Raw genomic sequence first — 14018 nt, 5'->3', positions numbered from 1 at the left:
AGAGGAATGACTGATGGAGAGTAGAGAGAGAGGCAGCTTACAGGTGCAGTGGCAGATGTTTACTTGTGGGGAATCCATTTCATGAACATGATGGAGTGATGTGATGGAGGAAAGAGATGGAGTGGGAGAGAAAGAAGAGGAGAAAGTGACTTTGTACAAACAGTGCATTTTTGTCATTTGCTTCTGACATTTATATTCTCTCTCTCTCTCTCTCTCTCTCTCTCTCTCTCTCTTTCTATTGCAGTGTAGATAGTATTAGAGCCCTTAGAGAAAGGCCATGTTTGCTTTGGATACTTTCTCTTGCGTCCTCCATGAGTGTAGTACGTTATCTAACAAGTCCTTTCCCATTTGCACTCAGCATTTAGAGATTGGATCCATGTACGTTTTAAAGCCAGCAGTAATAGACAATACCTGTAACACCCCACACTACATAATGCACTGTTGTAATATCTTATGAAACAGGCATTCAAGTGCATTTTTTTGGTTCAGCGATAGATAGACCTTTCTGAAGAACAGAATGGAAGCAATTTTCCTGTCCTTGGGAAACGTTTGACATTGTTAGACTTTTGGGATTTTATTTATCTTTCACTCTGACAGGAGATCCTTAACAGCATAACCATCTCCACCCTCTAAAACATGCAAATATTGCCGTAACTGCTTGAGTCCATTACAACAGGCTCATTATGGAAAAGGCTCCAGGCCCATTTGTGCATGTGATGCAGTCTTTATGTAATTTCTGGTGAGGGCTGGGAGGGGGGAGAATGTGTTAATGTTTTGGGTTGAACTCCCAGGGGTCTTCACTCTGATGGTCAGAGACTAAGCAGAGACAGAGGGTTGGGTTTTATAATGTGTGTAGGTGAGGCAGTGGAGGTATGTATTGGTCCAAAACCTCCTTCACACTACCCTGTTCTCCAGCTCATCTTTTCTCCCTACAGCATTCTTATTCAATTGAGGCTGGTTCTGCTCAGCTAAGCCTGTTTAATGTGTGGCTGCTTGTGGCTCCCTCTTTCCCTCCATTCTTACGTTCCTTTTCCTACCTATTCATCAATTTCTTTATCTCACTTTTTTTTTTTAATTTATATTTATCCTTTATAGTCTTTTGGTATTCCCAACCCATCCTCTTCCTCAGCTCATCTTCCTCTCTCTTGCCCTTTCCCCTTCTCTCTCTCTCCCTTTCCCCATGCCTCGTTTCCATGGAAACTCCACATATGGTTCCGACAGCTGGTTTGCCATTTTCCAGCGTCAGGCTGCGTGTTTCGCCCACTCCTACATGCGGCAACCAGTGGAATGAAATTCAATAGATTAATACCAGCACAGAGGGAGGAATGCATTCACCATGTCAGAGAAATGCCAAATGCCTCCACTGCCTTAATGGACTGTAGTAATGTCCTAACAGTGTTGCACAGAACCCGTTTAATTTTAGCTACAAATGAAGTACATGACAGACCAAAGATGTAACTGATATAATCTGATTCATTCATTTTTGGTGGCACAAAGTGCCTGTTAAAGTGTTCATTTAGTGGAAAATAAACTTGCTTTTTTAAAAAGAAAACATTTTAAGTAATATGTAAACATTGTAAAATAAAAAAAAACTTGTCACAGAACCGAAGCATTTACATATATCCACTTTTTCACAGCCTATTTTAATTCATTTTGAAGTTTTGACAAGCGTGTTAACCCAGCTGTACAGATCCGATGTCATTTACATGTATCGGTCTTTTAAATGCATAGAACCAAAAGCAGCCTGTTTTGTTGCTTTTAATGGACTTAATTCTCATTCCCACTCGGATAGGCTTGTAACAGTAGTCCTTAGTTTTTATGGATCTATTTCTCATTTACACTCTGATGGACTTCTAAGAGTAGTCATCAGTTTTCATTGGTTAATCTAGTTCTGTCTCAGGCACATTTCTTTATTTAATTTTCACCACTGTCATTGTTTTATTCTTGATTCATATTGCACCTGTATTGTTTTGCTATCTGGTCATGACCAGAAGAAAATGGGCTCTTTGTTCCTCACATGGTTACTTTCTGTTGCTCTTAGGGGCTTAGACCCAGATTTCCGTAAAGCTGCTTTGTTACAATGCCTGTTGTAAAAACTGTTATACAAAAATGTGAACTGAACTGAATTGTATAAATTGGAAATTGGTCATGTAAAACTGAGTTATGACTGGTTTTCGTAAATAACTTGGTACATAAACCCACACCAACAACATAAGTAGACCACAGTAAAAGTAAATTCAAGTAATATGTAGCATGTGGCTTTTTTTAACTTGTAGTCTGATAAGTGTTCTATATTGACTGTATGTTTTGACCCATTAGATGGGGCACAGGGTTCACAACATGCAGGTATGTGCTCTAGTACATAAAAACAGTAGTTGTCAGGTCCAATAGTATGACACCCTTCCAGCCAATAAAGGGAAAATGGAGAAGAGCATCAGAGGTTCGTGTGTTACAGTCGACCTCCACTTAATCTTGGTCAGTTATGTGCTGTTAGTCTGTGTCCCCTAACGTGCCCAGCACTTAACTGACTATCAGATGTGCCTGTAAGGCTCTGGAGATGAACCCTGTGCTCTATCTCTCCACAGTCAGCAGAAAATCTGTCCTCTTTTGACTGTTGATGTTCTGCTCTTTTTCCAGTTTCATGCTGAAGCAGATCACTTCTTGTTTAAATCATTACCCTTTCTTAGTGAAGGCTTAAGATTTAATATTGTCAGATTACTATAAGCTAGATGGGGAATAACAAGGAAGACTAACACCTTCCTTCTCTCAGAACTTTTGTAGATCATGGTGGATAAGCATTTATGGTATCTAATTAGCTAAATAGTGGTTCTGGACTTTTCTTGACTCCTTGAACCCTAGGCTTACTCAGTAAATAATACTATGATTTATTATTTTGTACCTACAATAAATTACTACTGTAGCACTATTTTATAGTAGTACTACTATAAATTATTAATGAATATTACCTACTTTTGTTGTTAAGTCCTATGAAACAGCTATGTAACTGAACTGTAGGAATTCAAGTGTGCACATGTGGGCCTTCAGGGCTTCACCTAGAAATGCTTAGCAAGGGCACCAGCAATGCTGGGAGAGGAAGTGTCTGGCCCATGAGTGACAGTGAAGGATAGAGCGTGTGCTGCCGTGTTGGAGGAACTCTGAGATGCCACTCATTAGAGAAAAGGGACTTCTTTAGGCCCTGAGAAATTAATTAAGCAGCATGCCTGCTAATGACTGCAGATTGGCCTGCTTGATTAACAGTGTATAAAGCATAGGGCCTCTGTCTGTGCTCTGACAGGAACAGTGCTGATTGAGGTAGATTAGGTTGAGATATCTGAATGACTTGCCACAAGCAATTAAATTTTGTGCCATTACGGTTTGTAACTGGCTTTAATCAAGAAGCTATGTTCAATCAAGGGAGTTGCATTGTTCTGGGATGTTTTTTTGTTTTTTTTTTGCTTGGTAATTTATTCATGTGTGATACAGGAATTTACTGCATGGACATTTCTCTAAAAAAAAATAAGTTGCTACAAATTATGGCTGTTGTCACGTACACAGATTTGTTTTGCAGCTTCGTGTAATGTAGTGTAGCTTATAGCTTTTTCCATGCTGGTACAAATGCATGTTTCACAAAGCAGGAGTTCTCAGTTTGCCAGATAACATAAGCCAAAAGTCAAGCATGTCTATCTCATCTATCCATGTCCTAGCTGCAGACTTTATTTAATTTCAGCTGTTCGAATTCAGCGTAATGAATTCAGGTTAGTGTTTAGATTCACTACAGTATGTTTAGTTTAAAATGCTGTAGTTAAATGATGTAGTGAATACTATGGTTAAACATAGAAACATGGCAACTCACAGAACCATCTGAGTGCTTGGTTGTTTGTATGATTAAATAATTCTTTTCTAGGATTATGGTTATTTGAAGAACTTTCAAAGATATGATAAGAATCCTTTATTAGTCCAACAACATAGAGAAAGAAAAGTTCTTTAAAGGTTTCATAGCCGTAGACGTGGGCATAATGTTTTGTAAAGTGCAGGGGACAAGAATGGGAGAAAAGTGCAAAACTTTGCTTGGGCTACACATTTAGTTGTTGGTCAGCGATTGCAGTAACCTGCAGTTGCCAGTCAGTGTTTTGCTATATGATAAGCAGCAAGGAGTAAACATATTAGAGTCTTTGTTTTCAACTGTCCAGAGCTGTTTTTTTTGTTTTTTTTTTAAATTATTTTTCTTTTTTTTTAAAACAGCATTTCTTCAGAGAGTTGATAGTCTAATAAGCTTGGTTTTTAGTAGCATATTTGGCCACAGCAGCTAATGTTCCTCTGGAGTAGCAAAAGACTTGCAACATTGTTAAATGTTCAGTGGATGATGTGATCAAAGGCTTTCACTAGAAATTATGCGTGCATTTTGGGAAAATGTGGTGCTCTCAAAATCCTTCTGGAATCCTATTTTATGATTTGGACACTAAGGGAGAAAATGGCTGACATATTTAAAATGCCCTAAAATCCAAATTATTGTCCATTTCGGTCACAGCAATAGAACTGTTTTGTGGTTCTGTAGTGACCCCTTTTTACTATGAGTGTTTAAGTTGGCAGGTTGGAATTGACCATGGAATTACCACTATGATACTTACATTAGCCCAATTACACAACAAAATGCACCAAAAGTCACTTGATCTACAAGTGCAACCTTTTACATGCTTGCAAAATAAATGATATGAAATTAATAGCACACTCTGAATTTATGTAGACAAAAGAGGAGTTTCTCATTAAATCAAATAGGATTTTTGCTAATAATGTACTTTAAAGTTTGTCCAGCCTTGCAACTTACTGATAAATCCTGTTTTATGAAATATCTGGCTGGTGTAGATGTTTTTCAATGATCTAACATGTGTGTACTTTAAATCAGAGGTGCGTTCAGTAGTACCTATTACAGTGTGCCAGCAGCGCAGTTAACAAATAAGAATATTGCTGAGTCAGATCACTGTAACACCATCTCATAAATTTAAATATGTTGAGATTGTATCATTTGCATGAACACCACCCACTCACACCATTCATACATATTCAGATTGGGAATGTTTACAGACATGCCCGCATGCAGTCGATAAGCAGATTGAATAACCAGGCAGGCGGACTGTGAGTCGAGCACATTTCTGCCCAGTCCAGCTGTGTTGAGGGCAAACCAGGCTGTTAAAAGCACATCTGTTTCAGGTAATGACCAGTTTACTACAGCCACCCCCTTGAGGGACATAACATTTCAGCACAGTGGGAAAGAAGGTGTATAACCAGGCTTATCATAGCTTAATTACTCTGGCAATTAACCCTCCCTCTCTGTGCTCCAGTGAGCAGGTACTCTGTGTGTGTGCCACGCAAAGGCCATACATGGAGGTTTCTCATGATGAATTCTTTGCCATACAGCAGAAAAATGTTTTTGCATAAGAGAATGCTGATGCCAGAAGCCACCAGAAGAGATGCCTGGAGTGGTTTGTTATCTTTATGGTGAATATTTTGTCCAGCATAAGCCCTGATATGATATTGCCATTACCATGAGTGACAAAATGTGCTCCGCTGAGGGTCCAAACCTAATTTTGTGCACTGAAAGGAAAGCTAGTTATCTCTGAATAGCCCAGATTGCTTTGACATATCAGGCAGCGTTCTTTTTTTTTACAGCTTACATTCATTCTCATTTCCTCTGCAGAGTGTTCATTTATTTTTATTTTCATGTATTGTCAGCTCAAGTAATCTTGCCTGGGGTTCCATTTCCTGTTGGAGATCGCTCTGTGAGCTCACAGATTCAGCTAATCAGCCCTTAAGCTCTTCTCATTCATCACTGCGCCATTCTGGTGCACACATGCCTTAGTTGCAGTCTCAAGTTTCAGGGGACGAAGAATATGGAAGTGAAGGGTATGAATGCCAGGGCCTCTCCTTGTACTGTGTCATCTTTTATCTTTCCAACTCTATACTCCTTACACCCGTCATGGGTAATGGGGTGTGTATGATTGAGTTTAAATGTGACCTTTTCCCTCAGCGAGCATTTGAGAGTGTTTAGCTTTGGATAAATGTACAGTGGTTAGTTTACATGAGCTTGTTTGTGCAGCTATTGATTTTGCTGGTGTACACACAGCACCTGTCACTCTCTGGCCAGCAAAACTTTGGCCAAGATCATATTTGCTTTCATTGGCCCTTATTCAGGAATAGTGCAAGGTTAAATCCGATGGCAAATATCAGACAGTTTTGTTTTTCATCACTTTCATCTTTGTTATCTGTAAGATAAAGCTTACATCTCATCTATAAGCGTAATATTTTAATTTCTTGAAAAGTGCTTGATTTAAGTCATCAAAAATCAGTATCAGTAACATCATAGTACCATGATAATAATTGTGCACAGGGGAACTGTTAACTATTAAAATGGGAGGTAATTCAGCTTACATATTGTCAAAATGTAAATTTGAATTGATGTTTAGATCTTTATTAGCTCATTAGTCTTTCAGCTGAGTAGTAAGTACATATAGAGAAATGCTTAAGGATCAGGCACACAATCATGGCAGATTTAAAAGATCTCACTGCTGCACTTACTCACTTAAAATGATGGTTCTTCATAGGCTCTTCAGTAAAGAAAATGGTTATATATAGTACCATGAACATTCAAAGAGCCCTTTTCATGATTAAAGGTTCTTTGCATAGAAAGCATTCTTCAGATTGATGGATAATGTGCTGTAGATGGTTCTAATCATGCAAAGGGTTCTCTGAGTGTTCATGGTATAGAACATGGTTCATGGTATAGAACAGATTTTTACTAAAGAACCCTTGAAGAACCATCATTTTTGAGAGTGAAACATGTAAAAACATTTTGATTTGAGGATTTTTCATGCAGGACAACCTTTGGTCCATAGATCTGCTGAATTCTTTCCAATATTTCAGTACTGGCTCAGTATCACAAAACCTACATGAGTGAGGGCATGTTTTGTGTAAATAATGTACTAGTGTGCAAGTGCTTGTTTTCCAACTGAAGCTGATTCATCAGTTGCATGTAAATCAATCCCTTAATTCACATCATTCCACAGTTCTATGAACATACGCGGAGTAGATCACACACCCTTCTGGGCGTAGAACGTGCACTCTTTTTTGCAGTTTTAGCCGTCTGATATTTTATGAACTCAGTATTTTTGTATTTTCACTTAATTGCATTTGAGGTGATATTTGGAGAGTTCTTTTCTGTTTAATAGCTTAAACTGTGTCATTTCTAAATATTTCTTGACACCTGCTCATCCAATGTTTTTTCTGAATTTAAGGATATTGATAGGGAATTTGTCCCCCTTTTTGTTGTAGTAACACCCTCTTTTGGGAAGGCTTTACACTAGATGTTGGAACATGGCTGTTAGGATTTGATTGCAATCAGCCACAGGAGCATTAGAGAGGTCAGGTATTGATGTTGGATCATCACAAATGCCACCCCAGCTCATCCCGAAGGTATTGGATGGTGCTCCATCTCTTAGTTCCACTGCTCCTAAGCACAGTGCTGGGGTGCCTTATATCCCTGCAGTTGCCATTGGAAATGGTGACCATAGCATGTGCAGTTCCTCTAGAGTGTCCCATTCTGTTGGCAATGCTTTTCTATAGAGATTCTTTGTGCACAGAACACTTGTGGTGACCACTGGGTGCACCCTAAAGTTGTAGAATTTACAAATAAGATGTTGTGTCTGGATACTTTTTGGACAGTGTATGTCTAAGAAATGTTCATAAATTTTTATTCTTAAAAAAAAAAAAACATACTGGATTAGCATATGATATGAGATAACGTTTGTCACCTGATGTGGGACAGTAGCAAGTCTCCTTTGTCATCTCTGGTCGTTTCAACATCTTACTGGGGTCACTGTCTACCAGTAGTGTTTGAGAAATGCTCCTGTTTTTGAGTCTGTCTCAGAGGGAGTGGCATTTGATGGTCTATGTACTGTAGTGTTCTGGGCAGTGGGCCATGGCATTGTAACAGGAGGAGGCTGGAAGGCTGTGTTCAGCATGGAGAAGCACTGAGCAGCATTGCTGCTTCGTCAGCAACACACACCCTCTGGGGACTGTTAGCACTCCCTCAGGGACAGCACGGGGTTGTGAGAGAGATGTTGATTAAATCTGCGCTATTAAGAGGTTTAAGAAATACAGTAGCTGAATCTAAGAGGTGAACAGTCATAGTCCTACTGTCTTTTCTCCTTTAATGTGAGGCTTCTACACTGTTAAAGCTGTTTTTGTGCTTGTGTGTTCATGTGTTTGTGTACTTTGTTGAGGATACTTGAGGATACTCGACATGTCCTCATTGCTTCGTCTGTGTTAGCACAGCACCTACGCAGGACAAGGGGAGGCTGAAACAGCGAGGAGCGGATTTTTCAGAGGGAGCACTCTTACCCTCAGCTAGGTTAGCCTCGGTGATATGATTAGCTAGCTATAGGCTAAGAGAAAAGTAATGAAGCAGTCATTATACCAGATGGAGTAGTTTGCTACATGTAGTCAGTGCGAATCAAAATGAACACATTTTTACTCCGTACCATGATGTATTTTTGAATGAAATATGGTATTATAGAGGGTCTCTGAGCTTACATAGCATCAATCGATGATGGGGGAGGTACTATTTTATTTCCCTACTCACGGGTAATCTAAAATGAGATATTTTAGAGCCCTTCTGAAGTAGGGATGCACCAGTATCATCAAATATTGATTTGAAATATTGCTCGAAAGTAAAAATCTGTTCAATGCCTGTATGTTATTTAAAGCATATACAGTCATATGTAAAAGTTTGTTTGATCCTGGTCAAATTACATGTTTTTTTGATTTGGTGAGTGAAAATAAGTTAACACATTCTCTGATGAGAGCACACTTCTGCACATTTTAATGCACAATTACTTTTTATTTTCTGAATGTAACATATTGAAAAATGTTAAACTCAACAAATAAATAGAAACTGTGCTAAAATTTGCAGAAAAATGCCATATTTAGGTTTGTTCTTTGTAGAGGATGTGTTAACTTTTTTTTTCACTTAGAAAATCAACAAAACATGTAATTTCATCAAGGGTGTTCAGACATCTTCATAGGACTGCATCTGCTGATACTGATATGACAACAATGTGCATCTCATTTTTGATGAAAAGTTACAGGAAAAAAATTGTCTTTTAAAACATAATCATGTTTAATATAATCCAGGCACATAAACCAGCAGGGTAAAAAGGTCTGTTTTGATTTCAGGTTTTCTTTAGGTGTTTTAAAGTACTCTTTGTTGTTCTGTCTTACAAACAGCTCTGTCTTATTTCTTTGTGGTTTGAAAAGAAAATTATGTCAGAAATGGCGGTGATGTCTGGGCAAGACATTTATGTTCACTCGCTCTTTTGGCCCTCCAAGGGGTCATCTAACAGACTTCTAGCAGACTTCACTCAAGCCAATGCAGTAGTGGAATGCCCCATAAGACAGTGTACTCCCCAAAACAAAATAGTGAGGGCATGTTCAAAACAAGGTTCATAAGAGAAAGAGTACAAAAGGTGTAATCAAAAGGAGAGTTAATGCAGAGCCTGTACAAATGTCCTCTAGATGCTAAGAGACGTGTGTATTCCTCTGTGTGTGTGTTGCTGCAGTGCTGAGGCTGCTGAAAGAGGGAGCTGACCTGAACACACTCCTCTCCTCTGGAGGCTCTCTGCTCCATCTGGTAAGAACACACTCCAGTACACACTTTCCCACTGGAGCTGTCTTCCACTATATCTCTCTCAATCAGCTTTACTTCCACACATACCTGACGACACTATCTCTCTCGCATTCTTGTTCTCATTCTCATCTGTCTATCTTTCTCTCTATATGTTTGCCTCTGTCTTTATCTCTGCTGTCTGTTTTTTCTCTCTCTTTCACATTAAACTTTCTCTCTGTCAAAGCTTTCTTGCCCCTAATGCTCTTTGGCCTTGCCCTTTCTATGCTCCCTCCAGACTTTCCTGTTCAGCACTATATTATCTTTTTCATCCATCTTTCTCATTCTTCTGTCTTCAGTACTATCGTCCTGAGACCTTCCCTTCACTTTTCAATGTCAAGATGTTTTCCTTTGTTCTACAATAAAAATTTAACTTGTATATACCTACTGCGTGAAATCATAGATAATGACATATAATAATGACATATAAAAGGTAAGGGTGATTTATTATTATGATTTTTTTTAGGACCGGGCATGAATTTTGATTCAGGTTTATTACAGCCAAATTGACTTACTGGCTAATTTATTTATTTGTTTTATTGGCTTTTATTGGCTGTTTTATTGTTTTATTTATCTTTTTTTAAGTATAACCTGGAACACATTAGCTCATTTTCAATTTATATATTTTATTTCAAAGAAAGTTTATAAAAATAATATTAACTCTTCAGTGGGCCGAACTGGCATTTTAAATTCTTTAATGAAAAATTAATTGCTTGTTTAAAGCTGCACTATTTAGGTTTATTTATTTATTTTTTTGCTGTTAAAATTGATCATTAAGTAATTAAAATTAAGTAGCATTAATGAGTCAGACAAAAACCCCAAAAAACACTAAAATATAGTGTCCGTGTGCTGCAGTGAGTCACCCTGTGAAGCCTGAAATAGTAATTTAAAAGTCAGAGGCATCAGATTGGATTTTGTGGAAGTTTTTTGGACTGTGTCATGAATCTGTACAAAGTTACATGCACAGCCTCAGAAAGAAGGCCCAGCTGGATATTTAGGTCTCAGATATAAAATCAACATTATATTGAAGATATGACGACAATAGCGGATACACCTACATCCTCAGAAGACATGTCGTTCACTAAGTTTTGAATGTTTTCTCAACCTTCATTATAAAATATTCAAAGAACACATTGCATGCACTTACACATTTCTGCCGGAGTGGTCTCCAAATCCCCAAAACGTACATAGTGCAAATTTAAATAACATCAAGTCAAATCAAATCAAGTGCTGTAGCTATTTAGTACAATGAGTCATCCATATGCTAGGCTGTTTTGGTACAGGTGCAGCAGCAGTATTCAAATACAGCAGGAGTGCACTTACCTGATTTACAATATTTATGTCATATAATTGCAACACAGATCCAAAATCAAAATAATATGTTGGCTGATTGTCTGAGCAGAAACCTGCTGATTCTGATCTTGGCCAATTCCAATAGGCTATGTGACGTGTTAACTTTGTTATTATACTGTACTTCTCTGTGTTTACTTTCTGTGCAGCAGTATTTTCTGTCACTGGCGCCTCTTGCTGTTCTGAGGCAGAACATTGGCCCATAGTGTGCCTCAGTTACCCATAATCCCGCTCTGATCTTCTCCCTGCAGTGCGCTCGCCATGACAATGTGTTTGCAGCAGAGGTTCTGATAGAGCGAGGCGTGAACGTCAATCTGCAGGATGAAGACCTTTGGACTGCCCTGCATGTGGCTTGTGCCTGCGACCATGCTGATATGGTGCTGCTGCTGCTTCTCGTGAGGATTACACACACACACACACACGCACACACACGGTTTGTTCCAGTACACTCAAAAAAATAAAGGTTCCTGCCTGGCTTGGACATATGGCACTAGGATAAAGCTTTAACTGGTATTAAATCTTTTGGAGGAGGGTCTGTCACAATTATTACGTAATTGCCTGATCAGTTACTTTCCACAGTTGTTAGCTTTCACAATCATGTGATCATGTTGCAGCCAACATAATGTGAATGTAAATAAAAGCAAGAAGAAAACACATTTCTTCCATGATCAGCAAACATTCTAACCCCTGACTAAGGTGCTAGAACACCTTTAGAGGCAGCTGTGAGTAATGTTTTAGGTTTTATTTTTTTATTTGAGTGCAGTTTTTTTTTTGTGCCTGCCACCTCTGCCTTTCATTTTAAAGAATTCTTTTTATTTTCTCCTCTGGCCATATCAACTGTCACACCCTCCTCTAAAAGAATAAAAGGGGTTGTGTAGTGATGGATGAAAAGTGAAAATAAGGTGGAAAAGATGAGAGGCACCCAACCACCCAATGTTCCCTCAGCAGGATATTGAGTTTAATGAGGTGTTCCAGATTACACACCAGTCAAGCTTGTTTGATATGTGTGTGTGTGTGTGTGTGTGTGCGTGTGCGTGTGTGTGTGTGTGCACGTGTGCACCCATGTCACAACGTTAAAAACAATGCAGGGAGCAAGGATTGTCTAACGTTCTTGACAGTTTTTGCACATAAGTGCTAAGAAGGAAGCTCTTGATAGTTGAATGAACTGCTGCCATTTCCTTGTATCTTGGGTGAGTAAGTCTTAGAAGAAAACACCAGAGTGACATCCTTGTCACCAACTTGGACCCTTGTGGTGACATACAATGTGTTTTTTCTTTTACTACTCTCCTCATGATGGTTATGCTGTCATCCCAGAGCATGCACAAATCTGCACACATTCCAGAACAAACATGCACAAACTCTCAATCAGAAAGGACTCAGCTTAGCTTAAACTAAGGTTCTATCAGAGAAACGTCAGACATGTCAGGAGGGAATGAACATAATCCTTGCTGAGTGTGTTGTACAGACACATCCAGACGGGACGTGAGTTTCTCTGCCTGTGTAGACTTAAGGCTCTCAGCCAGGCCATTGTGCTGTCAGATCACACCCATGCGGATGACAGCCAGCAAACACATGCATCAGCCTTGAACCAGAGCTGCTTAGAGACCACTGCTTAGCAAGGTGCAACGACATGCTCTGACTAGAATAAACACTTTGAGATATTATTTTAGGTGGAATAGTTGACAAGCCAGGATTTCAGCATATACACTCTAAAAACAGATTTGTTGAAAACACAAGGGTTTTTTAACACATCTGTGTGTTCAGCAGTGCTGGGTGATAGGTCAGTGTAATCGGTTATCGATGATAAGTAAACCTATGCCAAAGCTTAAAAGGTAATATTAGCCCATATTATAAAAAGCAAGACCTTCCCTGAAAAAAATGTCATCTGAATGGCAGCATAAGTTGCCAAAACATGTATATATCATTCAGCATTAACGGTGCCTTCACAGATGTGCACATCACCCATGCCATGTGCACTAATGCACCCCTATACCATCACGGATGCTGGCTTTTGAACTGTATGCTGATAAGCTGAGTGGTCTTGAGCCCGGAGGACACAACGTCCATGATTTCCAAAAAGAGTTTCAAATGTTGATTTGTCAGACCACAGGACACTTTTCCACTTTCCCTCAGTCCATTTTAAATGAGCTCAGGCCCAGAGAAGGTGGCAGCATTCCTGGATCCTGTTTTTATATGGTTTCTTCTTTGTGTTTAGAGTTTTAACTTGCATTTGTGGATGCAGCAATAAACTGTTTTCACAGACAGTGTTTTTCAGAAGTGTTCCTGAGCGCATGCAGTGATTTCCACTACAGAATCATGTCTCTTTTTAATGCAGTGCCTTCTGAGGGGCCAAAGATCATGGCCAACAAATTCTGTTTTTTTTGGCCTTGTCCCTTGCATACAGAGATTCCTCCAGATTCTCTGAATTTTTTAATGTTATAATGTACCATAAATGATGAAAAGCAAAAGTTCTTTGCTATTTTATGTTCAGAAATGTTATTCCTGAATTGTTGCACTATTTGATCGTGCAGTCTTTCATAGAGTGGTGAACCCCTCCTCATCTTTACTGCTGACAGACTCAGCCTCTCTGGGATGCTTTTTTTTTTATACCCAATCATGTTACTGACCTGTTGCCAATCAACCACCAGGTGTTTTTTTAGCATTACGCAACTTTACCAGCCTTTTGTTGCCCCCGTCCCAACTTTTTTGGAACGTGTTGTTGGCATCAAATTCAAAATGGGCACCTATTTTTCAAAAAACAATACAATTTCTCAGTTTCAACATCTGTTATGTTGTCTTTGTACTATTTTCAAATGTTTTGCACATCATTGCATTTTGTTTTTATTCACATTTTGTGCAGCGTCTCAACTTTTTTGGAAATGGGTTGTATATCGTTTTCCCACTCTTTCTGTTGCACTGTATATGTGTACACATACATGCATGTGTGTGCATG

The 14018-nt window shown here is 38.9% G+C and overlaps 1 protein-coding gene across 1 annotated transcript in view; it reads left to right on the top strand.

Annotated features, from left to right (window-relative positions):
• Window positions 1-14018, top strand: part of myo16 (myosin XVI) — a 167062-nt gene that overhangs the window by 34168 nt on the left and 118876 nt on the right. Inside the window, exons 3-4 of the mRNA XM_036595285.1 lie at window positions 9612-9682; window positions 11317-11460. Coding sequence (XP_036451178.1) covers window positions 9612-9682; window positions 11317-11460 — 215 coding nt within the window. The remainder of the gene's footprint in view (window positions 1-9611; window positions 9683-11316; window positions 11461-14018) is intronic.

The sequence above is a fragment of the Colossoma macropomum genome, unplaced genomic scaffold (assembly GCF_904425465.1).
Source record: "Colossoma macropomum unplaced genomic scaffold, Colossoma_macropomum, whole genome shotgun sequence".
Taxonomy (NCBI): domain Eukaryota; kingdom Metazoa; phylum Chordata; class Actinopteri; order Characiformes; family Serrasalmidae; genus Colossoma; species Colossoma macropomum.
This window is presented reverse-complemented; position numbering and strand designations above follow the sequence as displayed.